Here is a 27436-nt window from a genome sequence, read left to right on the forward strand (position 1 = left end):
CATTAGTAGTAGTTTTCAAACATGTGAAAGTGAAATAATAATAATAATTATTAATATTATTGGCAGTGTTTCTCAAGGTAGGTGGTACTTGCGCCCCCCCCTGCTGGTGGTACTTGATCCCTGGAATCCCAATGTTTAAATTATGAAATAAACCCAACTTTAAAATCAATTGTAAAACATGTTTATCTATCAAAATAATACTACGAATGAAAATAAACTTGTGATCATTGAAATTGAGGTTTATTTTGTTGTCTTGAGATTTAGAAACAAATATTTGTTTCTGACGGACACTATACCTGTTGCGCATGCACAATTACCTGCCCGCCCCGCATGGTTACACAAGTGGTGAACAAAGACGAGGAGGGATGCTAAAGTGGATCAAAACGGGAGGGAATCGTAAAAGAGCTGTAGTAGAGGAGAGCAGCAATGATGAAGCACAAGGAGGTGAAGACAGCAGTCAACCCAGCACAAGTGCAGCTGCTCCAGGTTGCACATAGGCTGCAGGTTGGAATAAATTTGCCTCCTGCGTGAACTGTGCATAGCTGAATAGACTGTATTTTAGCGTCGGTCATATGGTGGTACTTGGAGAGCCAACTACTTTCTCAGGTGGTACTTGGTGTAAAAAGGTTGGGAACCACTGCCTTAGAGGCATCCATACACCGTGTCTCACACTGTATATTAGATGTATTGTAATATTACACAGGTGTCCATGTGGGTCTGGGATGTGTCTTGTATCCATGGTGATCTTTCACTCTGTGGTTGCCGATCTAAAAGTCTGCTTCAACATGTATTTGGCTTTGCTATTCATGCAGGAGACTGTGTTTTTGTAGAGTGAGAGTGTAATATATGCAACAGGATTAGAATATTATTCTAATAATGTAATACTAACTGTAAATATGTTACTGGATTACTCAAAAACCTGTTTGAAGGGTAATAAAAAACATTTTCATTGTGGGATTATAGAAAGGTTATAGTGGTACATGATCTTTATAACGGTATTTAGTTCAGTCAGTAAATTTGAAGTCTTGCCTGCATTTGGAGGCAAATTACTCCAATTGAGATCAATATGATTACATTACTGAGTCTTAACCTTTAAGGGATTTGATTATTTCTTTTAGTAACCTTCTAGATTCTGCTCAGAAGATTGTGTTTTGGTTCTGTTATCTGCTCTATCTTCCAGTAAAACAAGGTATTATCACAGCTGGCTGACATCGTGCTGCTCAGGCTGAGTGCATCAGTGTTGCCAAGGAGAAGACAGGCAGAGCTGTGAGAGTGGATGAGTAACACGGTTGACTGGAAGTGACGTGCTGACCCACTGCATCAGTGTGTCAGTGTGCTAGGGGCAGTGCTTCTCAAAGTGGGGTCCGGGGACCCCCCCAGGGGTCCTTGAGGTGTTCCCGGGGGTCCCCAGCAAAAAGGTGAATAATCTAATTTTCACTATAATTCCATCCATAAGTAACACAGTGACAGAATGTTTGGTCATGGGTTCCATACACTCTCTGTAATAAAACATCTAAAAGCAAAGGATCTTATCAGATGGGGGGGTCTGTTGTCTAATCTGTGTCAGTTTAGGGGTCCTTGACGTTTGAGACAAGTTTGAGAACCACTGTGCTAGCAGGGCATGTGCCCGGATAAGATTACTCTCAAAATGTATTCCAGATTATTGATTATTTACTACTGTTATTAGACTACAACCTGTAATCTGATCCACTATATTACTCAGACTTATTAATCAAACTATTTGTGGTTAATTTTTGATTAACTTTGTCCCTGAAATCCATAGCAGGTAAACGTAAAGGATTCATTCCGATTTGCTGTCAGTAAACTGTTACTGTATCCTCACCTTCAGCTCATCTTTGCCGTGATAAACCAATATCTAATTTTCAAGATGTCAGAAATGGAGTTTGTACAGGTTTCTCTTCCCTCTACATGTCATGCGTTTTCCCATACAGTCGCCACATTTCATTAAGTATTTTAAACTCCAATTCCCTTCCTGTTTGAGTCACACTTTTCTGCTCGTAAAAGATATCAACCTCCAAGTGATACTGAATCATCCCTAAATATAGCGAGCCTTTCTGCAGAATCCAGTCTGATATTTCCAGTCTTCCAGTCCTGATTGTCTCACTGTGATAGGCAGTTCCACGGTACTGAACCTGTGATAGGCAGTTCCATGGTACTGAACCCTAATTACATGCAGAATTTATTAGTCACCCTGGACTCTGTGAGTGTGAACATCTCCACACTTTTCCCAGCATCCTTGCTACTCTCCTTTTCCCATCCATCATTATGCTTAGTGCTGTAAAACAGAGCTGCTCCTGTGCTGCTGACTGATCCTATTATAATCACAGCAGTCCCTTTCTTCATTCATTGTTTATTTAGTTCTCAACCTTTTTACACCAAGTAATAATAATAATAATCAATTCAATTTATATAGCACACTTTAAAACACGATTTCAGACGGACAAGCCCGTCTTTATTGTCACACGGTTACACATCAACACATGCACGGAGGGCCACAAACACACACATGCTGACGGTGGCCGGTGAAATTTGTCCTCTGCATTTAACCCATCCTGGCTTTGTCCTTTCCTCCGGGGGGCAGGCCAGGAGCAGTGGTCGCTTTCTCGTACAGCGCCCGGGGACCGACTTCGGATGTTGTCGTCACTGGTCGGATGACGATGACGATCTGATCTTCTGCATGTTTTTATTGGGGGGGGGGGGGGGGGGTTATATACGGAGGAACCCCCTGGGGGAGCACGGGGAGAACATGCAAACTCCACACAGACAGAAAGGCCCTTACGACGAGATACCCCACCTGGGCAGTAGGCACTGAAGATATGGGGGGAACACAACCACAGCGCCCACAGTGTCCCAGGCGAGAATCGAACTCAGGACCTTCTGACTGCGAGGCGACAGCTCTACCACTGAGCCACCGTGCCCCAAATCCAAGGACTTCACAAGGTGCTTTACAGATGCATGATAAAAGCAATCAAGCAATCAAACAAGGAAAAATAAAAAATAAAAATATAAAAACAGCTACTAAAAGAATAAAAAGATAGAAGGATAAAAACATAAAACATAACACGTGTAAAGAGAGAGGGAGGACCCTAGGGGAAAGCTAAAATAAATAAGTGGGTTTTAAGTTTGTAAGTACCACCTCAGAAATGACCACCATCTTAAAGGGACAGCTCACCCTAAAATCCAAAATACATATATTCCCTCTCACCTGTAGTGCTATTTATCCATCTATATCGTTTTGTGTTAGTTGCCTGAGTTTTGGAGATATCGGACGCAGGGTTTCTGCCTTCTCTCCAATACAATGGAACTGGTCGGCACTCGGCTTGTGGTGCTCAAAGTGCCAAAGAAATACATTTGATAAACTCAACAGCAATGTCTCTTTCCAGAAATCATGACCCCGTTACTCAAGATAATCCACAGACCTCGTTATGAGCAGTTTCATGTAGGAACTATTTTCCTTTTGACCGAACTACACCTGCTAGCTGCTAGCTAGTTCCTACATGAGACTGCAGAGGAGCAGCTAGGGCAGCAGCAGCTAGTGGGAGTAGTTTTAGGGTGAACTGTCCCTTTAAAGTACGAGACGGAGGGAGCCCCGCGTACCACCAGTACTCGTACAACAGGTTGAGAACCGCTGATTTATATCATCTGTGTTACAATCGCTAATTGAATCACTAAGTTGAAGCAATAACCTTGTTATTACATTTCCCACGAATGTAATACACGTTACTTGCTATTAACATAATACCTGTTAACATAATCGTTCTTTAATTTTTTTTCAGTTTTATTGTATTATTTATTTATTGTTATTATTTATTGTATTAGCTACAACAGGAAGTTGGAAACTTTCACTTTTCAAATGCTGCATTAGCTGAACTGATCATTTAATAATAGCAAGAATCTAATATACAACTGTCTGTCATGCATTCACAAATGTAGTTAGTATGGTGCTGTATCAGAAATAGAAGATTTCTTTGGTGATTACTTTTACTACAATAATGGGGAAAATGTATTAGGGTTATCACACTATTAGCTGCAAAATATGATACGCATAATAAGCTTATATGAATGGAATGTTATTCAATTAACAGTTGTAACACCTCACTCTCACTGGAAAGAAAACTTATTTTTTGTAGATAATAAAATGGTTTTAGATTTGAAATGTCTTCTGTTCTCTTTCTTCTCCCATGCTTGTTAGATTCCCCTCACACCTCCTGGTTCATTACATTGACCTCCTCCATGTCTCTGTGCTAAAGTGCCTGCCATTACTGTCTGCTCACACTATCTCATTATTCACTTGGGCTGGGAGCAGTGGGAGCTGACTTCACACACCAACACCATAGAGAGGCAAAGTGACCGCCTATGCTTCAGCACTGTACCAGAGATTTTCATCCGCCATTTATTTTCCCATAGACATTTCGTAAAATGCTTATACAGATAGTTTTACTTGTTCAAACCAAACGGTTCAGATATATTTAGAAACAGGAGAGACCACATAACATTTCACTCGGACCAAAACGTAAAGAAATTGCGGATTTATGGAAAATATTTTTTCGATGTATTTCTTATTTATTTTGGTCTGAGTGAAATGTTCTATAGTATCTCCCGATTCTAAATATATCTGAACCGTTTGGTTTGACGATGTAAAACTATTTTTTAATTTTTATAAGCATTTTGTAGGCGGTCACTGTGTGTGTGTGTGTGTGTGTGTGTGTGTGTGTGTGTGTGTGCGCGTGTGTGTGTGTGTGTGGGGGGCGGGTTGTTCCTAGCCTAGGTAAACCCAGCCCCCACGTGACCTGCTCTCTCAGTTCCCAGTCACTATGAGAACAGGTCTGAGAGCAGGTCACGTGGGGGATGGGTTTACCCAGGCTAGGTTGTTCCATCCTGGTCTGTGTTGTTTACCTTGGAGAGGACGAGTGAGACCTCGTTGGTCTGCTTGTCCGTCGCGAGTGAGAAGACCTCCTCCTCGTTGCCAGACTCCAGGCGGTACTGCACCTGCCAGCTGTCTCCTCCTCGAACATCAGCATCACCTGCCAGCACCGCGGTTACCGTGGTTCCCACCGGAGCATCTTCTGGGATGTGATAGGGCCCATACTGAAGGAGGAGGTGAAAATAGCCAGATCACACACAGTGTGATCACTCAACATAACCCATTCATTTATGAGCCAAGTGCTCAACAACAGAGATTAGCGTGACGAGCATGCGGACGGTCTTGCGAGATATTCGGTTCCGACAAAGCTGTATTATTATTCAAATATTTTGCATTGTGATATTGCCTGCTTCACTAGACGTTTCTGATGGATCTCTGCTCAGCTTACTCATTTCCAGTGTGAAAATGTCACTTTGTTTGTCACTTACAGGCATCTGTCCATGTTGCTGCAACTCTTACTCACCAATAGAGAGCCAAAGTGAAACGTCACTTCCTGCTTCAGCACTGTACCAGAGATTTTCATCCGCCATTTATTTTCCCATAGACATTTCGTAAAATGCTTATAAAAATTGTTTTACTTGTTCAAACCAAATGGTTCAGATATATTTAGAAACAGGAGATATCGCATAACATTTCACTCGGACCAAAACATTAAAAAAAACTTGGGTTTAGAGAAAATACTTTTTTGATGTTTTTTTTTAGTTTTGGTCCGAGTGAAATGTTCTATGGTCTCTCCCGATTCTAAATATAGCTGAACCGTTTGGTTTGACCAAGTAAGACTATTTTTTTATAAGCATTTTACGAAATGTCTATGGGAAAATAAATGGCGGATGAAAAACTCTGGTACAGTGCTGAAGCAGGAAGTAGGCGCTCACTTTGGCCCTCTCTATAAAACTCATAGATGTTTTGACGCCTCATCTGCGATGCCTGTGTGCAGCGGTGAGTAGATGTGTGGCTCTGTGGGGAGTGTGTTCGCCCCCTGCTGGCCTGCCTGTGCTGCTCTGACCTTCGTCCGCACACCTCCCGCGCTATCTGTGTGCTTAGACAGCCCTTTAATCAGCCACTCACAGTGAAGCGGCTGTGCCTCTGATCTGGCTGCTCCGTCCACAGGTTCACTGAACCCGGCGCTGTCACCACTCGCCTCCCACATCGCCCCCTACAGGCCCACTGAACCCAGCGCTGTCACCACTCGCCCCCCACATCACCCCCCCTACAGCTCTACCTTCACGTGGCTCGGCCATGGGAAAAGCTGCACTAACTCAGGTGTGACCTACTCAAGAGCTTTTTCCACCTCTGTGTGTGTGTGTGTGTGTTTGTGTGTGTGTGTGTGTGTGTGGGGGGGGGGGGGTATCTGAGCATGTGTGCACATTTGTTTGTTTGTAGCTAGCATCAGCGTGAAACTGAATGTTCAGCAACACACACACACACACACGCGCACACACACACACACACACACACACACACACACACACTATATACAGTATATATACAGTATATCTTATCTTACTACTACAGTGTACTCCGCTTATACTGATCACCGTTATAGTGATCAACCGCTTATATTGATAAAAAAAAAGCTTGGTGTCGCGAATTATTCCTATACACACTGTTTGAATAATCCAAAATTACTGTTTAAAACGACAGTAATGTTATTATTTTTTATTTACAAACTGCCAAAAATGAGCCAACGCGATACAGCAGCGATACTTGGTGCATATCTGTCTGTACAGTATGGAGAGATGGCGGCATCTCTGTCCGTCTGTCTGTGGAGAGGATCACGCTATTCCCCCCAGTTCCCCCCCCCCCCCCACGAACAGGCGCCCCGACCAACCAGATTAGGCACTAATGCAGCAGCGATCAGGACACATAATCCGGCTTCCCACCAACAGACACGTCCAATTGCGCCTGTATATGAGGCCCGACCAAGCCGGAGGTAACACGGGGGCTCGAACCTGCAACCCTCACGTTGGTAGGCAGGGAATCTACCGCTGCACAACCCGGACGTTAAGCAACACCAAAGACACGTGGTAAAGGAGCTATGGTGCTGCTTGGCCAGGGGCGAGGGCATAGAGGAGATACCATGATGATATATCAGCGAGTATGATTATGTGAGATCCTATTATGAAAACAGAACATCGCAATAAACGCATAAAAACCTGTCTGCTATTTATTGGTCTGGACGCGCACATCAAAACTCAAACAATTCACACAGTGTTCAATTTCCAGGCAGTGAGACATCTGATTGCAAGAGAAGCTCCTCTCCTCGCTCAGAATAAAACATTCCTCAGCGGCTCATAGTGTCCGTGCAGTGTTTCAGTGTCGGTGTGGTCTGACAGGGAGAACATCGCTCCACGTGAAGGCTCTCCCACGTACTGTATCTCCCAAAGCCTCGTGACGTTCCCTCCTCTCTGTGCATGTGGGTGGAAGCCAGGGGTTTTCTGCCTATCTTTAGCCTGTCTTCTTCATACCATCAGATGTGAGCTATGCCACGAGGGAACTCCCGTACTGTTGCATGCTGGGACTGTCTGCGGCCTCGCTGATGATGCCCCCCAATGCCTTGCTCAGCTTGGCCATTCTTACAGCAAATAAAGATGGATGTCAGAAGAAGTACTGTAGTTCCCAAAGCTGTTTTTATCGACTAGAAATCTCACACGCTCGATTCCTAGGCTCGCCCACTGTGCGGGCTCGCTACTCGCCCGCCCTGCAATACGCAGCTCAGCCACTCGCCTGCTCTATTGGCATGCGCGGCGGCACAATTGCTTAACTTCGCATCACTGATGACATCACAATTGCTCGGGTGACCATCACTGATCACATCATGGAGTGCTCGAGTGACATCACTCAGCGCACAATTGCCCAACTTCGCATCACTGATGATGACGTCAGTGAGTGATCAGTAGTTGTGAGAGAAAAGTAGCGTCCACAAATTGACTGATGATGTCATAGACACTGCGACATCATCATCAGTGACATCACAATTGCTCGAGTGACCATCATCACTGATGACATCATCGGGTGCTCGAGTGACATCGCTGATGATTGATGTCAGAGCGGGTAAATAATTGACAACAATTTCCCCTCTTTTGTCAATTAATTCTGATATGTCCCTCGGTTGCAGTTGGGAAAGAAATCTCTGCAATGTTGCGATTAGGATCAACACGTTGATACTTAGTTGTATTCTTATGTCTTATGGATATAATTCTGTGGTGACGTATGTGGAGTTGGCTATAAATAAATGAATGGAAAAGCTTTATCAGATTAAACTCAAAGAACAGCGTCCATTTGGAGCACAAAGACCTGAATAAAACTCCTCAAATAACATGGATCCCTCTCCATAAGCCTGTGATTAGAGGCCATATCTAGTTCCCCGCCGCCAGGAAAATCAGATCAGCGACCGGCGTCGCAGATTCACAGTCAGCAATTCAATAACTACTAATTATCACTCGTGATGTTTTTACAAGCTAGCCTATTTATTTAGCATTATTATTTAGCAGACTGATGCATTTGTGTGTGTGTGTGTGTGTGTGTGTGTGCGTGTGTGTGTGTGTGTACACACGTGTATGCTGCACACCTCATGTTGGGAGAAGACCGGTGGGTTGTTGTTCTCATCCTGCACCGTCACCACCACAGTACAGGAACTGTTCAGGCCTGCAGAGAAGAACATCAGAGAACATCATCACAGCTTCTGTTAGTGAGTCAGGGTCAGTGTCCACACGACACGACACAACGGAAGGAAGACGTGACACGGCGAGTGTCTCATATTGCATCTGTCACACTCTCGTCCCTGAGTCACTGAGAGCCGGGCATCATCTGTTGTCTCCATGCCCACCGTGCGCATGGTGGCAGGGAGGATGATCAAGGAGATATCAGTTGGGGAGGTGAGTGTGTGTGTGTGTGTGTGTGTGCGTGCGTGCGTGCGTGTGTGTGTGTGTGCGTGCGTGCGTGCGTGCGTGCGTGCGTGCGCGTGCGTGCGTGCGTGTGTGTGTGTGTGTGTGTGTGTGCGCGTCATGTCACTATTTTTGTCACTTGGATCATGAAGGTGCATGTTTGATGAAAAACAAACGTCACTACTGAATTAACAATAGAGAGCCAAAGTGAACGTCACTTCCTGCTTCAGCACTGTCCCAGAGATTTTCATCCGCCATTTCTTTTCCCATAGATATTTCGTAAAATGCTTGTAAAAAGAGTTTTACTGGTTCAAACCAAACGGTTCAGATATATTTAGAAACAGGAGAGATCGCATAACATTTCACTCGGACCAAAACATAAAAAAAATGCGGGTTTGAAGAAAATATTTTTTCTATGTTGTTTTTTGAAGTTTTGGGTGAAATGTTCTATGGTCTCTCCCAAATTATAGCGTTAGCTGAACCGTTTGGTTTGAACCAGTACAACTCTTTTTATAAGCATTTTACGAAATGTCTATGGGAAAATAAATGGCGGATGAAAATCTCCGGTACAGTGCTGAGGCAGGAAGTAGGCGGTCACTTTGCCTCTCTATAGAAACACTAGTATAGAAAACCATATAAAATATTTTTAGCATGATTTTACTATATAGGCTACAGGGGGAAACTGCTTAGTTCGCCATAGCGTCACTGCACATAAATAAATGTGTGTAACTATAGGCAATACGCTCACAAACAACCCGTTGCTAGTAAGCATCCTTTCGCTGCTCCTATAGCAACAGGTTGTTTGTGAGCATATTAGTTACATATATTCGTTTTAAGATTTACATTACGTCATTTGGCAGATGCTTTTATCCAAAGCTACTTACAATAACACATTTTTGTCAGCAATAGAGCAATCAACTATGGAGCACAGTCTATGACAACTACAACTACTGAAGGAACAGTGGTACAAGTTTAGGTTAGTGGTACAAGTTTAGGTTAGTAGTTTTTTTTTTTAGAAAGAGAGAGAAAGAAGTTAGATCAAGAACGGCCCAGATGGAGCCTGAAAAGGTGTGTCTTTAGTCTTTTCCCAAAGATCGGCAGTGATTCAGCTGTCCGATGCTACTAAAGAGTCTATATTACTGATTGTTCCTGTAATGCTCAACTGATGACCAAGATCAATCGAGCCAACAATGTGGGAACAGCAAGAAGTTCCAGAGTCACCTTTAGCATCCTCTGCAGTGATGGTGAGGGTGTACTGTGGCGCTGTGCCCTCCATGCTGTCAGCCTGGACACAGATGACCCCCGAGTCGCGGTCCACTCTGAAGAGGGCGCGCGGGCTCTCTGGGATCTGGCCCACTAAGCGGTAGGAGATGCGCACGTTGTCCGTCTTGGGGTCGTCTTTATCGGCTGCCTGCACCGTCAGGATCTCTGTCCCTGTGGAAAGACAGTAAGGCCATGTTCACATTACTTACAGGCAAATCATGATTTGCCGCTAAAGTCATGAATCATCATTATCTTGATTGGTTTCCCAAATCTGATTTGGGAGTGTGTCCGCACTGCCACAAATCTGATTTGGGCCAAGTGTTCCAAGTCGGATCTGTGTGTCCAGATACAATGAGCCGACATACAATGTTTCTGGCAGTGTTTGCATGTCTGCCCTCTGCTCTTCAAGTCCCCGCCCCCTGCAAAAGACACTCTCAAATCTGATTTGGGTGATTTGACTTCCACACTGAAGTCAAATCAGTCGAAAGCAGATTGGAAACTACCTCCATAGTGGTTTGGAACAAGTGACACAAATCAGACTTGGAGCATCCAGACTCATAAAACCAATCTGGATAGAATCATTAATAGGTCACTAAAGTTCACAAATCAGATTTGACCTCCTAGTCTGAACATGGCCTAAGTTACAGTAAATGGAAGCCCTCTGAACGGCAAGAGCAGCCAAAAGGGCAGGACCTCAAAAACAGCTTGAGGCAGCTGTCTGCAACAAGCAGCGGTACATGTGGAGCGCAGCGCGGGGGTGAGGGGAACCTGAGCGTACTTCTCATTTAATCCTCACTGTGATCCAATTTAGACCAGCAGATTGTCCCGACCCGTGTCGTTCATTTCCCAGAACCGACCGTTTTAAAAGCATCAACAAAAAGCTTTTATCCTGGAACCCGCTATGTTCACAACACGTCCCGTGCTTTTTATTATGAGCACCCGTAGGAGTGAGGAGGGTGCTTTCCCTGCTAGCCTGGCAAAAATCCCAAATCCACTTTCACAGCCTCATCTAGAAAATGATCTGACTGCTACTCTTGGCTCTTTCAACACTTCCAGCTGATACACAGATCCAACACTTTCATCATGTTTCCTCGACCCTATTATTGTTGCTATAAAATCATATTCCCATGACAGAATGAATGGGACAGAGGAGGCTTTAGAACAGTGGTTCTCAAAAAGAAATTAACATGAAGAACCCCTAAATTGACAAAGCTTAGACCACGGACCCCCCATTTGATAGGATTTTGTCCCACGGTCCCCGATAATAAGATTGATGCTTTTAGATGTTTTATTACAGAAAGTGTATAAAACCCATGACCAAAATAATCATTGTGTTACTTATGAATGGAATTATAGCTCAAATAAATGATCCCCCTTTTGGTTGGGGACCCCCTCAAGGACCCCTGGGGGTCCCCGGACCCCCATTTGAGAACCACTGCTTTAGAGTTCTTGTGCCCATAGAACCCACTGTCTATGATAGAACCCTTATGTTTTGAGAGTATATTGGCCATTTACATTTCACATCACATGTCTGCAAGGAAACAAAACATATTTTTTCTGTTCTGGATTTGAACTTGGAAATTCACCTCTGTTCTGCAATCAACAAAATGACAGTTAGTTTTGAAAATAAATGAGTTTAAAAAATAATGAGAGAGATGTTGTCAGTCACCCCGAGCAGCCAGTTCTTTGACCACAGTGTGGTACTGTGCCTGTGGGAAGGTGGGTCTGTTGTCATTGGCGTCGCCCACCATCACCCGCAGCTCCACAGGCTTGGCGATCTCTCTGCCGTCCGGCCGCTCCACCACGATGCTGATCTGGAACTGACAACACAGGCGAAACGAGAAGACACGTTAGGGAGTACTTAAGAAACCCCATAAGTGTTAGGGAGTACTTAAGAAACCCCGTAACTTAAAGACTGGTTAAGCATGAGTGGAATCTGTGTGTTTGGACTTCAACTGTAACCCATAAGGCACCACAGTGGTGGCCCAATGGTTAGAGAAGCGAGCTTGTGACCGGAAGGTCGTCGGTTCCATCCCCGGGACCGGCAGGATAAATCTGGGTGGGGAAAGTGAAAAGGCAGCGCTTGCCCCTCCCTCATTACCACCACTGAGGTGCCCTTGAGCAAGGCCCTCAACCCCAACCGCTCCAGTGGAGCTGCTCAGTGGCCAGCAGATCAGACTGTGGTTGTACTGGTCAGCTTCCAGGTATGAATGTGTGTGTGAATGTGAACAGGGCGCTCCTGAAAAAGAGAGCATTGCTCTCAGTGAGACTCCCCCTGTATAAATAAAGGTAAAAAAAACAAACAAAAAAAAACATTCATGGCATGCTTAAACAGGCGCTGCGTCAAAAGGTACCCTTTTCGTCATTTTTGGATGAGCAAGTACGTAGTCCAACAGAACTCCCACAACATCTGAATCCAACAGAACTCCCACAACATCTGAAGTTGATGCCACGGGAGTGGGACATTGAAATAAGCTGAGGCGGGCAACGCTTACCTTTCCCCAGTTCGAGACCAGCACGTTCAAGTGTACATTTCAACCGTAAGGAACAACGTTTTGGTTATTTAAGCCTAACCCAAACCACAACTCTAACCTTAACCAAGTTGTTTTCGTTCCCTAAACTTAACCAATGCTGCAACATTTAGAATTTACCTGACGTGACCTTTTTTTTTTTAAATTAAGCAACATTAACGGCGGAGGTACATAACCGGTGGTGTCAAAAAATGCCGAAGAGGAGTACCGTTTTCGTCCTAGAAGTGATGCCAAAGGGGTACTGACAAATAGTCAACATAACATAGCTGCTGGGAATGCGAATGTGTTGGTAGCTATATGAACTTTGAATAAGAAATGAGCTAATATATCAGCGGCTGTGCCTTTGGCAGATGAGGCCACTAACAGCGCTACCCCTCAGCGAGCGGCCGCTTGATTTATGGAGCCATATTCAGACAACAGGAGGTTGGCTTTAGCTTTAGCAACATCCGCAGGTTATCAGTCATTCGTGGAGGCATGTTGGGTTATGTGTTTTTGTCCGCTTAGCGTAGCTGTGCCTACTCCACCTTTTCATGTCCTTCCTCCACCCGTGGTATATAGTATATATTATATTATATATATTATATAGAGTATATTTAGAGAATAGGGGTAAACAAGCATCTGCTTCCTCCTACTCCTTTTTGGAGATGACCATTTGATTAGTTATTTTGGTTTTTTTGTCTGTTTTTATTTCTTATTTTATTTTATTATATGTATATATGTGTACATGTATATTTCCTTTTTTTAACGTTCGAAATAAATCGTCATTCATTCATTTCTTCCCCGCCATCAGCTTCATGTATTTGATGATTTCACGGTGAAGAGTGTTTATAATATAAACATTCTTCACCATGAAATATAAATCATGTACACTTTATATTTTCCTTTTGGCTTTATAATCCTTATAATAATTATTCTCGTTGCCACATGTTCATGGAACACAGCTGTGCTTTTCACATTTTAGGCCGTTTCCTTGAACACTTCTGTTTACTTTTATAAATAGGCTGTTATTCCCCCATGGGCCAACATGGCTATTCCCCATGCGAAGGCCCATTTCCTGTTGATGTCACAGGTCATCATCAGGAAAGAGTTTTAAAACAGGAAATCACTTTTCCTAAACAATATGAGAAACTTTACGAGGTTTAACTTTATTACTGCCATCCGTCCTTCTATCACATAATAGTTCCTCCAGTGGGTTTTGGATTACACAATCTGATTCCCAGTTATTGCAAGTAATCGAAAGTGATTTAAATCTATTGAAAATGTATTGGATATGGAAAAGTAGCACTATTGCGTTTCATGCAATTCTGCTAGTTTTAAATTGAATGAGATCCCATGATGACCAGGGGCCAGTTGCACCAAGTGGTCTTAACTATGCCTGGTCGTAACTCCTACGTCGGTCTTAGTTAAGACCAGTCTTTAGAGTGGATTTATGCCTGTTGCACCAACAGGGCTTACGTCTGGTCTTAACTACGCCGGTCGTAGCAATGCGCGTCCATGTGAATTGCCAGGGAATGCACCCTGATTGGATGATGTTGCAAAAATGTGCCTCGCGACCTGCTTGGAGCGTCACTGTGCCACTACACTCTATCAGCCACTACTGTATGTGCATCACTACACCCTCCCTCCTCCCACCCTCCCTCGCTCCAGGGGAAAAATGGTAGCGATTGAGTGCCAGACAGTCTGAATGAAATTGAATGTAACGTTCCCAATTCTATGTATTAAATTCTAAAAAACGACCCTCAACATTTGGGAAGGCTAAGCCACACAACTAGTTCGTTATAATCGAATGTCATGCTTCGAAGACGACTTTACGACGATGAGGACGGTGAGGACTCAATCACAGCAGATCTCCGCCGATAGACTACCACGGAGATCTCTTGGCACAGGCACCTTACGCCTCCTCCTGACCAGGCGTAATATTTACGACCGGTCTTAGTGAGAAAAAGGCTTACGCCAACCTAACAGCGTAGCTGTTAGGTTGTAAAGTTACGACCAACTTAGCTTAAGACCAGTCGTAAGACCACTTGGTGCAACTGGTCCCTGAACATTAGACTTTAAATCATTATGCCTCAAACCATATGGCACTAAGTCACGCATTTTGTCATACGCTGCAATAAAATGTAATTTAAAATGTCTGAGAAGTCTGTGCTGCCTTACTGACAGATGTCTGTGCTGCCTTACTGACAGATGTCTGTGCTGCCTTACTGACAGATGGGTGCAAAATAACACAAGCGCAGCAGGATTCCAACATGTGACTCGTTCACAAAGGCATGGTGTAGCAGTTTTCTCAGCCTGTGTCAAAAGAAATACTCATTTATACTTTACAACCTTAATGTTTACAGGCCTACAGTTCAATGGCTAATCCTAAAATCCTGTTGACCCTGACTGTTTTGCACTGGAGATGTTTTAGATGTTACACACCTGGTCCTGTGTCTCTCTGTCCAGAGGGGCGTTAAGATAGATGACTCCTTCTCTGCTGACGGTGAAGAGCATCTCTGGAAACTCCCCCTCTAGACTGTACTCTGCTTGACTTCCACTCCATTTAACCTGGATAAACACACACACACCAAAAATGATTAACAAAAAAGGCTACCATCTTGTCTGTCTCATCCAAAAGCACTGTAAAGTGGCATCCATGAGCTCAATTAGGAAGAATTAACATACGTACGCTAACGCTAACGAGGCCAGAAACCTGCAGCATGATGTACAAGTACAAAGCTAAGCTAGCATGTGTTTACATGATAAAGAGCCAACCAAATGTAGCCTACTGACGTTGATGTGGAACAGAGAGCACAGCCAAAACTAATGTTGTGGGCCGAAAGGGATTTTCCACTCTGCTTCACAGACCCTTGACAGAGAGCTGTGCAACGGGGCTGAAAGCACCCAACAAGGAGAGAGGAGGAGACCCAGCTGAAGCACACGCAGGACATGTGTATCTCCTCAAACCTCGCTGTCACACACTCCTCCCTTGCTTTGGAGATGGCCGGCGGCCCCAAACGCGCTGCTTTTGTATACACGATGAAGCCACTTCACACAGCTGGCCGCCGCCCAATGTTATGGTGTGTTCATGGACCGCAGGACTTTAAAGAGATGTGTCTAAAGGGCTGATTGATGATCGGTGGCCGCTCTATAAATAGATCCATACATTACATTTATGAAGTCATCTGTTTTGCCTCACTCAGTGTTTGATGCAGAGGACATTCTTGTGTTCAGTAGTTTGTTTGCTGCATCAACATGATTGTTTTTCTACATGACAGCGAGGGGTTAGGGTGAGGTTGATTGCTTGTGGATGTTTACCCGGAGCCCTGACCGCAAGTGTTTCAAATAGGGCCCGACCGATACTGGATTTTTGGGGCCCGATACCGATATTAGGGAGTGAAAAAAAATCTGATATCGATATATCGGCCGATATTCTTATATTTTATATACACATTATATTGCACACTTTTTGCAACGATCCCTCAAATATCAAACACTTGACAAAGATACAGTATGACTTGAGATATGTAATGTAGACATATTTTACAGTTTAGCAATCAACTTTAGTGACCAAAATGACATCGGTGCACCGAAACTGTAAACTTCACTGGGAATTTTATCATTATAAATAACTAGAATACAAAAACACAAATAGAACAAATAACTTGATTTAAGAAAAAGGATCATACACAACACGCTGTCTATAACTTTTAAAAAATAAAATAAAAAAATATCAGCCATATCGGCAAACATAACGGCCGATACCGATATATCGGTGATCGGCCAATATCGGCCGATGATATATCGGTCGGGGTCTAGTTTCAAACAACAGAGGGGCTTTCTTCCAGGGCTGATTGGGTCTACATTGTGATGTGAACTACACACCTGTAAAGTTTCCTGACTGCAACGTGCCCAGTTGTGATGCTATCTCAGCAACAAAATCTGCCCACAGACAGTATACACAAACACACCCACCCACCCACCTACACACACGTCACACATGCTGTCGCAAATGGTAATCACAGTTTTAAGCGGGCAATCAACAATCTGGAGTAGGTTTTTGCATTTTGAAAGTAAGCTTCGCAGCCCCGATCACGTACAAGTCATAACCAACACCTGCATCTTACATCAAGTAGGCCTCTTACAATATAAAGCTTTAGGCTGATTGCAGAATCAGTCAAAGCGATCGCAGAAATTACTTTACTTACCATAATCGTAAGATGTATTTTGGATCACAGTCTAACTGCCAGACAATGATCATTGATTGCAATCTAAAGTAGTGCTAGTAAAGTGCTCCTTCATCGTAGCGTTACAGAGGCTGTTATAAAAATACAGATCGACAGCGAAACAAAAATACATCATGAATGTTAATTGACTCATTTTATTCAGTGTTTATTCATGAACGATGAGTCGTGATCACAGCACGGATGATGGCCACATTCTATACTGCTTTAGTGGAGGTAGACACATGACTGTTCCACTTCAGACAGTAGGGGGGCTGAGATCCATACAGCGAATCTATGACTATCTGAGGATGTGTCAGAGCAGAGGTAAGTCCCACCACCTACGAGGCACAGCAGTGGGCGAGATGAGGCTTCTCCCAAGTAGACACCATAGCCTAGTCTGATTCTGTGTGTCTGATTCTGTGTGGTTAAGTAGACACCATAGCCTAGCCTAGTGTGATTCTGTGTGGTTAAGTAGACACCATAGCCTAGTCTGATTCTGTGTGGTTAAGTAGACACCATAGCCTAGTCTGATTCTGTGTGGTTAAGTAGACACCATAGTCTAGTCTGATTCTGTGTGGTTAAGTACTAGACACCATAGCCTAGTGTGATTCTGTGTGGTTAAGTAGACACCATAGCCTAGTCTGATTCTGTGTGGTTAAGTAGACACCATAGCCTAGTCTGATTCTGTGTGGTTAAGTAGACACCATAGCCTAGTCTGATTCTGTGCGGTTAAGTAGACACCATAGTCTAGTCTGATTCTGTGTGGTTAAGTAGACACCATAGCCTAGTGTGATTCTGTGTGGTTAAGTAGACACCATAGCCTAGTCTGATTCTGTGTGGTTAAGTAGACACCATAGTCTAGTCTGATTCTGTGTGGTTAAGTAGACACCATAGTCTAGTCTGATTCTGTGTGGTTAAGTAGACACCATAGCCTAGTCTGATTCTGTGTGGTTAAGTAGACACCATAGCCTAGTCTGATTCTGTGTGGTTAAGTAGACACCATAGTCTAGTCTGATTCTGTGTGGTTAAGTAGACACCATAGCCTAGTCTGATTCTGTGTGGTTAAGTAGACACCATAGCCTAGTCTGATTCTGTGTGGTTAAGTAGACACCATAGTCTAGTCTGATTCTGTGTGGTTAAGTAGACACCATAGTCTAATCTGATTCTGTGTGGTTAAGTAGACACCATAGTCTAGTGTGATTCTGTGTGGTTAAGTAGACACCATAGTCTAGTGTGATTCTGTGTGGTTAAGTAGACACCATAGCCTAGTCTGATTCTGTGTGGTTAAGTAGACACCATAGCCTAGTCTGATTCTGTGTGGTTAAGTAGACACCATAGCCTAGTGTGATTCTGTGTGGTTAAGTAGACACCATAGCCTAGTGTGATTCTGTGTGGTTAAGTAGACACCATAGTCTAGTGTGATTCTGTGTGGTTAAGTAGACACCATAGTCTAGTCTGATAGCCTAGTCTGATTCTGTGTGGTTAAGTAGACACCATAGCCTAGTGTGATTCTGTGTGGTTAAGTAGACACCATAGCCTAGTCTGATTCTGTGTGGTTAAGTAGACACCATAGTCTAGTCTGATAGCCTAGTGTGATTCTGTGTGGTTAAGTAGACACCATAGCCTAGTGTGATTCTGTGTGGTTAAGTAGACACCATAGCCTAGTCTGATTCTGTGTGGTTAAGTAGACACCATAGCCTAGTCTGATTCTGTGTGGTTAAGTAGACACCATAGTCTAGTCTGATTCTGTGTGGTTAAGTAGACACCATAGTCTAATCTGATTCTGTGTGGTTAAGTAGACACCATAGTCTAGTGTGATTCTGTGTGGTTAAGTAGACACCATAGTCTAGTGTGATTCTGTGTGGTTAAGTAGACACCATAGCCTAGTCTGATTCTGTGTGGTTAAGTAGACACCATAGCCTAGTGTGATTCTGTGTGGTTAAGTAGACACCATAGTCTAGTGTGATTCTGTGTGGTTAAGTAGACACCATAGTCTAGTGTGATTCTGTGTGGTTAAGTAGACACCATAGTCTAGTCTGATTCTGTGTGGTTAAGTAGACACCATAGTCTAGTGTGATTCTGTGTGGTTAAGTAGACACCATAGCCTAGTCTGATTCTGTGTGGTTAAGTAGAAACCATAGCCTAGTCTGATTCTGTGTGGTTAAGTAGACACCATAGTCTAGTGTGATTCTGTGTGGTTAAGTAGACACCATAGTCTAGTGTGATTCTGTGTGGTTAAGTAGACACCATAGTCTAGTGTGATTCTGTGTGGTTAAGTAGACACCATAGTCTAGTGTGATTATGTGTGGTTAAGTAGACACCATAGCCTAGTCTGATAGCCTAGTCTGATTCTGTGTGGTTAAGTAGACACCATAGTCTAGTGTGATTCTGTGTGGTTAAGTAGACACCATAGTCTAGTCTGATTCTGTGTGGTTAAGTAGACACCATAGCCTAGTCTGATAGCCTAGTCTGATTCTGTGTGGTTAAGTAGACACCATAGTCTAGTGTGATTCTGTGTGGTTAAGTAGACACCATAGCCTAGTCTGATTCTGTGTGGTTAAGTAGACACCATAGTCTAGTCTGATTCTGTGTGGTTAAGTAGACACCATAGTCTAGTCTGATTCTGTGTGGTTAAGTAGACACCATAGTCTAGTCTGATTCTGTGTGGTTAAAGGATGGGTTTTCCGTGGGGAATATGAATATATATTAAATCTCACGCCCCTAAGGTTTTCGAATCCGTTGAAATTCTTGAAATTGGAGCTTCACTCCCAGAGATATCAAGCATCTCTCACATATTTTTTGGGCCAGCCGACGCGTTTCGCGTCATCTGGCCTAAGTCCGCCTTGCGGAAGTCGTGCACCTATGAACTACAACTGTTGTTGGCCATGGTCCCGCCTCTAGAGGTCCTCCACGCCCCTTCAGAGGCCTTGACAAAAACCAAAAGGCAGCCATCTTTCCAACCGCCTAGCCTGCTGTAGCTAATATTAGCTTCCCATAGTTCCTTGCAAAGAGACCATTATCTCGGGAACGGAAGCACTAATCGACACGGGACTGGCGGCATTGGAAAGCTCGTCAAATTTTACATCTAGTAGTAGGTGGGTTGAAGTAACGAAATCAACGCTGAGCAATGTACCCGTTTTTACACATTTTGACAGAAAATAGTTACAACATCAGATGCGCGTAACTCCTACGAAAATGCCTTAAATTGCATGAATTTTTTTTTATGAAGACATCTCCCGACATATATACTACCGTTTACATTTGGTGCAATTTGGAGGCAATTTTATTTTCGATTTATTTCTTGTTCTTTGTATATTTTATTGTCGAAGCCTTCTTCTTCTTCTTCTTTGAGTTTTATGGCGGTTGGCAAACATATATGTGCATTACCGCCACCTACTGGAGTTTGATATCAGCCAAATGCCTGAGGGGTGGGCATAAAAACGAAGGCCACGCGAGCCCAGTGCATTGTGGGAAATGTAGTATTTCGAGTCCCCGCACCCGCACCTCCCCCCCACCACCCCCCCCCCACACACAGAGTGGATTTCGGTTGATATCTCTGTGAGTAAACCTCCAATTTCAAAAATTTCAACGGATTCGAAAACCTTAGGGGCGTGAGATTTAATATATATTCATATTCCCCACGGAAAACCCATCCTTTAAGTAGACACCATAGTCTAGTGTGATTCTGTGTGGTTAAGTAGACACCATAGTCTAGTGTGATTCTGTGTGGTTAAGTAGACACCATAGTCTAGTGTGATTCTGTGTGGTTAAGTACTAGAAACCATAGTCTAGTCTGATTCTGTGTGGTTAAGTAGACACCATAGCCTAGTCTGATTCTGTGTGGTTAAGTAGACACCATAGTCTAGTGTGATTCTGTGTGGTTAAGTACTAGAAACCATAGTCTAGTCTGATTCTGTGTGGTTAAGTAGACACCATAGCCTAGTGTGATTCTGTGTGGTTAAGTAGACACCATAGTGTGATTCTGTGTGGTTAAGTAGACACCATAGCCTAGTGTGATTCTGTGTGGTTAAGTAGACACCATAGCCTAGTCTGATTCTGTGTGGTTAAGTAGACACCATAGCCTAGTCTGATTCTGTGTGGTTTAGATGGTGGGTAGTGGAGAGAGATGCCACTTTGCAATTGAATAATTGGTATTTTTTATGTTGATTGTTGAGCATCTAGTATCATACTAATCTCTTATGCAGTTTTCATTGCAATAAAAGCAGCTACAGAGAGGAAGTCTGCTCAGTCAAATCATCTTCACATAAGCATGCCAACATTAACAGGCACTGTTAATCACCGTAAACGCAGAGATATTTTATTTTCTCTTTACTGTCATAAACCTGTGTTTTGTGGCTGTGGTACAGTAATTAGATATTTAACGTACATGACAGAGTGATATAGATTTGATTGGAGATTTGCACTGGCTTTTGAAAATCTAAATGTGCCTGCTACACTTGTGAATCCACACGTTTTCAGTGGGTGGATCGGGGCTGTTGCTACAGAGGAGATGAGAGGCTGAGGGCGAGTGTGGAGGAGGAGATGGGAGAAAACAGGAGGAGGGGGAGGTATGGTGAGATACCTACCTACCTACCCACACATTCTCAGAAGCTACACGTTGCAATCAAGTCAGGATCAGAATCATCTCTGAAATTCTCTGAAATCCTCGACTTTGCACAGTTCTTCTCAGCAGTGGATAGATTTAGATAGGCCTACTGAGAAGTTCATTTTTGCCAGGTTTACATTTATTTAATTTCCTCAGAAGGTACAAGGAGGAGCTTCTGTTACAGAAGCTCTCAGAGATTTGGGGCTATTTTTACACATGTGAAGCGGATAGGGCTGATATTATAACAAAGACAAGGTCAGACAAGATCAGAGACGGATATAGACAGAGTAGTCATGTGTAACACAGTCATAACGTGTTACATGACCAGGAAATGACTAGTCAATTCAACAAGAAGTTTCCATAAAACCAGAGTGGTGATTTCATCCCCTCATCTCGCCACCCTGGTGGATAATAAAGTTCTATTGTATTGTATTGTATTGTATTGTATTGTATTGTATTGTATAATGTATTGTGTTCTATTTTATTCTATTCTGTTATATTCTATTGTATTCTGTTCTGTTCTGTTATATTCTATTCTGTTCTATACTATTGTATTCTGTTCTGTTCTGTTCTATTCTGTTATATTGTATTCTGTTATATTGTATTCTGTTATATTGTATTCTGTTATATTGTATTCTGTTATATTGTATTCTGTTCTATTCTATTCTATTCTATTCTATTGTATTCTGTTCTGTTCTATTCTGTTCTATTCTATTCTGTTCTATTCTATTCTGTTATATTCTGTTATATTCTATTGTATTCTGTTCTGTTCTATTCTATTCTGTTATATTCTATTGTATTCTGTTATATTCTGTTCTGTTATATTCTATTGTATTCTGTTCTGTTCTATTCTGTTCTATTCTATTCTATTCTATTGTATTCTATTATGTTATATTCTATTGTATTCTGTTCTGTTCTGTTCTGTTCTATTGTATTCTATTGTATTCTATTGTATTCTATTCTGTTCTATTGTATTCTGTTCTGTTCTATTCTATTCTGTTCTATTCTATTGTATTCTGTTCTATTCTATTCTATTCTATTCACGTGCATGCTAATTGAAGCGGTTAGCTTTGCATAAGGTCCCTGAGAGAAGTGGTGGGAGGGAGAGAGTGTGAATGATTGTGTGTGTTGAAGTGACTCAGTCAGCCTGAAAGGAACCGTGGTGTTTGAATGACATCAATAATTCAGTATTTGGTCACTTAGGACGACTCGAGGGAAAACTAAAAACAGAAACTGGCAACATGACGCGACTTTACTCAATCCAGGGTATCGACAAACTGTTTGCTTTTTGGGCTAATATAATATCACCCGTTGGTACAGCATTCACAATAAAGTCAGCACTGCAAGTTAGTTCATGTCATGTTTCTATGTGTTCTCTCCATTTAAAATCAACAACAACTGTTGTTGACAACAACATGATTCCCCCCAGTTCCCCTCAGCCCCAAACAGGTGCCCCCCCGACTGACCAGAGGAGGTGCTAGTGCAGCAGCGACCAGGACACATCCCCTTATTAATCCGGTTTCCCAAGCACAGACTCAGCCAAGTGTGCCTGTATAGGACACCCGACCAAGCCAGAGGCAACACGGGGCACGAACCTGCCACCCTCGTGTTTTATAGGCAGGGAATCTACCCAGGTGCCCTGTGTGTCTTAATCATGCGCCCAATGAAGGTGAAGCAGTCTATCTCAAACTGCAACAAAGCTTCTCTAAGCTTAGTTTGTTCTTGATTTTTACTATGTGCTAAATAAAAAATATATAATAAACTAAATATAAATAAAACTAAACTAAACTAAACTAAACTAAACTAGAACAACTTTGTTTGATTGGGTGGTGGGATCACTCTGTCTCACCTGGGAGATGGGGATGGGGTACGGGCCGGGGAGGTTCTCCTGGAGTCGCACAGGATCGGGCGACGCCCACGTGTTTCCTGTCACCTCGACGGTGACGATGCCGGTGGAGAAGAACGCGTTGGCCTTCCCGCCCATGTCCTTCACCATCACCGACAGCTTATAGCGGCCGCACATCTCCGGGTCCAGAGTAGAAGCTCCTAGTGGCCACAGTGGGGATATACGAGAAGAACACAAAAAATAACTTCACCTCACACAGACATGTGCATGTTGTGCTGTGTTTAACGCAACATAGGCTGTATAGACAGTCTTATATTGTGTAAAGTAAGGGACTGTAAAGCCTCCTCTACTGTATAACGAATGGAGCTCTCCGTGGTGCTGAACCTGTGTTCACTCATTTTGGCCACTAATTCCGCCATTTTTGCCCATTTAGTCAGCCCTAATTAACCAAATTAAAAAATCTGACTTTGTTAGGTCACCAGCAGGGGGTGCTCCTTACACTCCCTGAAAGATTCAGCACAATCGCACATAAAGATTTTGGCATAGCTGTGGCCGAACACAATTTCTGCACACACACACACACACACAAACACAAACACAGACACACACACCTACACACACACACACACACACACACACACACACACACACACACACACACACCTACACACACGCACACGCACACACACACACACACACCGCATTCTTATTATAGGACAGTAGTGGGATTCCAGGAGTGCTGTTCTGTAGCGTCTCTGGAACGGGGTGAGCCAAAAGAGAGGCTCACATTCCCTGAAAGCTTCACTCAGCTGGCAGCACTGACCGTCCTCGGTGAGGGAAGCCTCTCCGCTGACGGAGTCGATGGAGAACATGTGACTGGAGGGGATCCTGGGCGTCTGCTCCATCAGGCTGAAGCGCAGCTCGGCGTGCGCCGTGTTGCGGTCGTCGCGGTCCCGCGCCTCCACCTGCATGAAGGGGATCCCTGACAGACAGAGGCCACGCCCAGTCAAACAAGGAACCAACTGTGTGATTGATGCTCACAAGTCATTTTTTTACGAGTCCAAGTCAAGTCTAAAGTCTTTGTTCACGAGTCCAAGTCAAGTCTCAAGTCTTTGAGGGGCAAGTCCAAGTCAAGTCTCAAGTCTTTGAGGGTCAAGTCCAAGTCAAGTCTCAAGTCTTTGAGGGGCAAGTCCAAGTCAAGTCTCAAGTCTTTGAGGGGCAAGTCCAAGTCAAGTCTCAAGTCTTTGAGGGGCAAGTCCAAGTCAAGTCTCAAGTCTTTGAGGGTCAAGTCCAAGTCAAGTCTCAAGACTTTGAGGGGCAAGTCCAAGTCCAAGTCAAGTCTCAAGTCTTTGTTCACGAGTCCAAGTCAAGTCTCAAGTCTCTTATGGATGAGCATTCTATCATCTGCTGGATGCCATCCGGTCTAACTAAGGAATTCAAAGCATGTACTATATTATCCTCACTCCTTTATTAGCATACAATATCAGCATTGATTAGTTGACATTCTTATTTGTAGACATTTTCTTCATGTTAATCCACACAAAAAATATAATTAAAAATAAAGATTGTTCACAAGTCCCAAACCTTCAAGTCCAAGTCAAGTCTCAAGTCACTGTGTGATCAGAATCAGGATCAGAATCAGAATCACTTTTATTGCCACAGTATGCAAGTTACATACGAGGAATTTGTCTTAGTGTCTGTATGCAGCGTAGCGGTTACATCAATATACAGAGATAAGAAGTAGGAAGATGACTAAAGACAATCACAAAGTTGCAAGTGCAATCAAATCGAGTAAATATATACAATATGTACATGAGTGGTGAAGTGTTCTGTGGATAATAATTATGAATTTACATGAGATTTACAGACTGAGTTAAATAGACGTTAAATAGGCAGTGGATTTACATGAATTTACAGTCGGAGTTAAATAAGAGTTCACATTGAATGTACATGAAATTTACAAGCTAAGTTAAATAGGCAATGCGACTCAAGTCCAAGTCCCCATCTCTGGTACTCTGTACTGTATGTGCACTGCTATGCCAGTAGAAGTCTCTCTCCAACAAAACACAAGAGTTCTGGATACATAAAATGACAGAGCTTCAGTCCTCAAAGACAGTAGGTGGCATCGGCAATACAGGCGGCCTTCAAGGGTAGGCTATGTGGAGGACTGATAGAACATGTTTGTTTCCTTGTGATCACAATTTAAATGTCTCTTTCAATGAGATCAGAGAAAATCTCTTTCAGACCTCACAGCGTGACATCAGAGCTGATTTTCTTTTTGATTTTCTTTTTTGTTACCTTTGAGAAGCCCGAGCTGCACGCTGCCTCTCATGCTCTCGTCGTTGAACGTGGGCACGTTGTCGTTCTTGTCGATGACACACACCTCCACGTTGAAGCTCTGACGCTGCACCAATGCTCTGAAGGACACCTGTCGGCACACACACACACACAGACACACACACACACACGTACACACACACACACACACACACACACACACACACACACACACACACACACACACACACACACACACACACACACACACACTATAAGCCAAACAGACTTTCTTTCAGATTGTGTGGTTTGTAAGGACAAACTGCTGCACCACGAGTTAAAGGAACACTCCGCCCATTTTCAACCAGCTTTGTATCATTAGAACATCAGTAGTATATCAGAAAACTGTAAACGGTTTTGAAGTCTGTCATTTAATTTGACAGTTATTGAGTGTTAAAGTGTGGACCAGTGACATCACTGGTCCACACTAACTCAAATGAATAACTCATTAACTCAAATCAACTCCTAGTTTGACAGTTATTGAGAGTTGATTTGAGTTAATGAGTTATTAATTTGAGTTAGTGTGGACCAGTGATGTCACTGGTCCACACTTTAACACTCAATAACTGTCAAATTAAATGACAGACTTCAAAACCGTTTACAGTTTTCTGATATACTACTGATGTTCTAATGATACAAAGCTGGTTGAAAATGGGCGGAGTGTTCCTTTAAGTAGTCTGACTTATTTTTCTGGTACATCCATATTCACATCAGAGTGATCCATATCACGACTGGTTGATTACTTGAATAAAAGTAAAAATGTATTTGAGGTCAAAAATATATATAAAATATAATCGATAATGTATGTGACAATTAATAATGTTTCAATACAATTAATACAAAATTCACTCGTGGACATCACTGTGTCAAATATGAATCTAATGTTAATGACGGCCCACCTGTAGAGAGTAAGATGGCTGCTTCTCTCTGTCCAGTGGTTTTAGAGCGTACAGAAACCCGGCATCAACTCCGAAAATGCCCTCATCGTCCCCCGTTACCACCAGATCGCTGTAGTTGGCTGGCAGGCTATGGAGCTGTATGGAGCCAGAATACAATTCATAAAACATCTGTTTTGTGTTCCCGTTCAAAAGCAAGACCCACATATATACGCAGAGGGTTACAGATTGGACATGACATCAACAGCAAGTCTCAACATAAAGAAACGTAAAGTAATCGTGTCCTGTTTTTTTTGTAAAATTCGCTCTCCAAACAAATAACGACAGAGTATGTTTTATACGTTTGCCGTTAGTGACACTCAAGCCTCCATTTCCTCTGCACTACTCATGGTGGACACCGGCATTGTAAAGCCCGCCCTTCAGAACCCCCGGGCGGCCTTAACCCATTGATACCTGATGCAGCATTTGCGTGTATATCCCTCATCTGTGTGTGTATCCCTTTAAGACCGCGAACCTCGTTCACGCGGTTCGCGGTCTTAAAGGGATACACACACAAATGCTGCATCAGGTATCAATGGGTTAAGGCACGGTCGTCCCCCCCGGAGGCCTAGTTGCTGCAGGTAATCCATATCTAAACCCTAACCACCAACCAAGCGGGTACCAGCGCCTAACACCAACCCTCCTCACCCCCATGTGCCTCACCCCAACCGTGTGCGTCCACATACGACACGCACAAGGTGGCTCACCCCAACTGTGTGCGTCCACATACGACACGCACAAGGTGGCTCACCCCAACTGTGTGCGTCCACATACGACACGCACAAGGTGGCTCACCCCAACTGTGTGCGTCAAACATGACGCACACGGGTACCATATCTGCTAACAAGGTGCGTGACAAAGAGACGGAAATCGACGCAGTT

At 43.3% G+C, this 27436-nt stretch overlaps 1 protein-coding gene across 1 annotated transcript in view; it reads right to left on the minus strand.

Annotated features, from left to right (window-relative positions):
* The window catches only part of cdh16 (cadherin 16, KSP-cadherin), a gene marked incomplete at both ends in the record, with an annotated part of 40333 nt that overhangs the window by 9849 nt on the left and 3048 nt on the right, over positions 1-27436 (minus strand). The window contains 9 exons of the mRNA XM_083662141.1: positions 4918-5109; positions 8517-8593; positions 10054-10266; positions 11765-11915; positions 15048-15173; positions 23287-23483; positions 24107-24265; positions 25582-25711; positions 26520-26654. Coding sequence (XP_083518267.1) covers positions 4918-5109; positions 8517-8593; positions 10054-10266; positions 11765-11915; positions 15048-15173; positions 23287-23483; positions 24107-24265; positions 25582-25711; positions 26520-26654 — 1380 coding nt within the window. The remainder of the gene's footprint in view (positions 1-4917; positions 5110-8516; positions 8594-10053; positions 10267-11764; positions 11916-15047; positions 15174-23286; positions 23484-24106; positions 24266-25581; positions 25712-26519; positions 26655-27436) is intronic.

This window comes from Poromitra crassiceps (assembly GCF_964638095.1).
Source record: "Poromitra crassiceps genome assembly, chromosome: 28".
NCBI lineage: Eukaryota > Metazoa > Chordata > Actinopteri > Beryciformes > Melamphaidae > Poromitra > Poromitra crassiceps.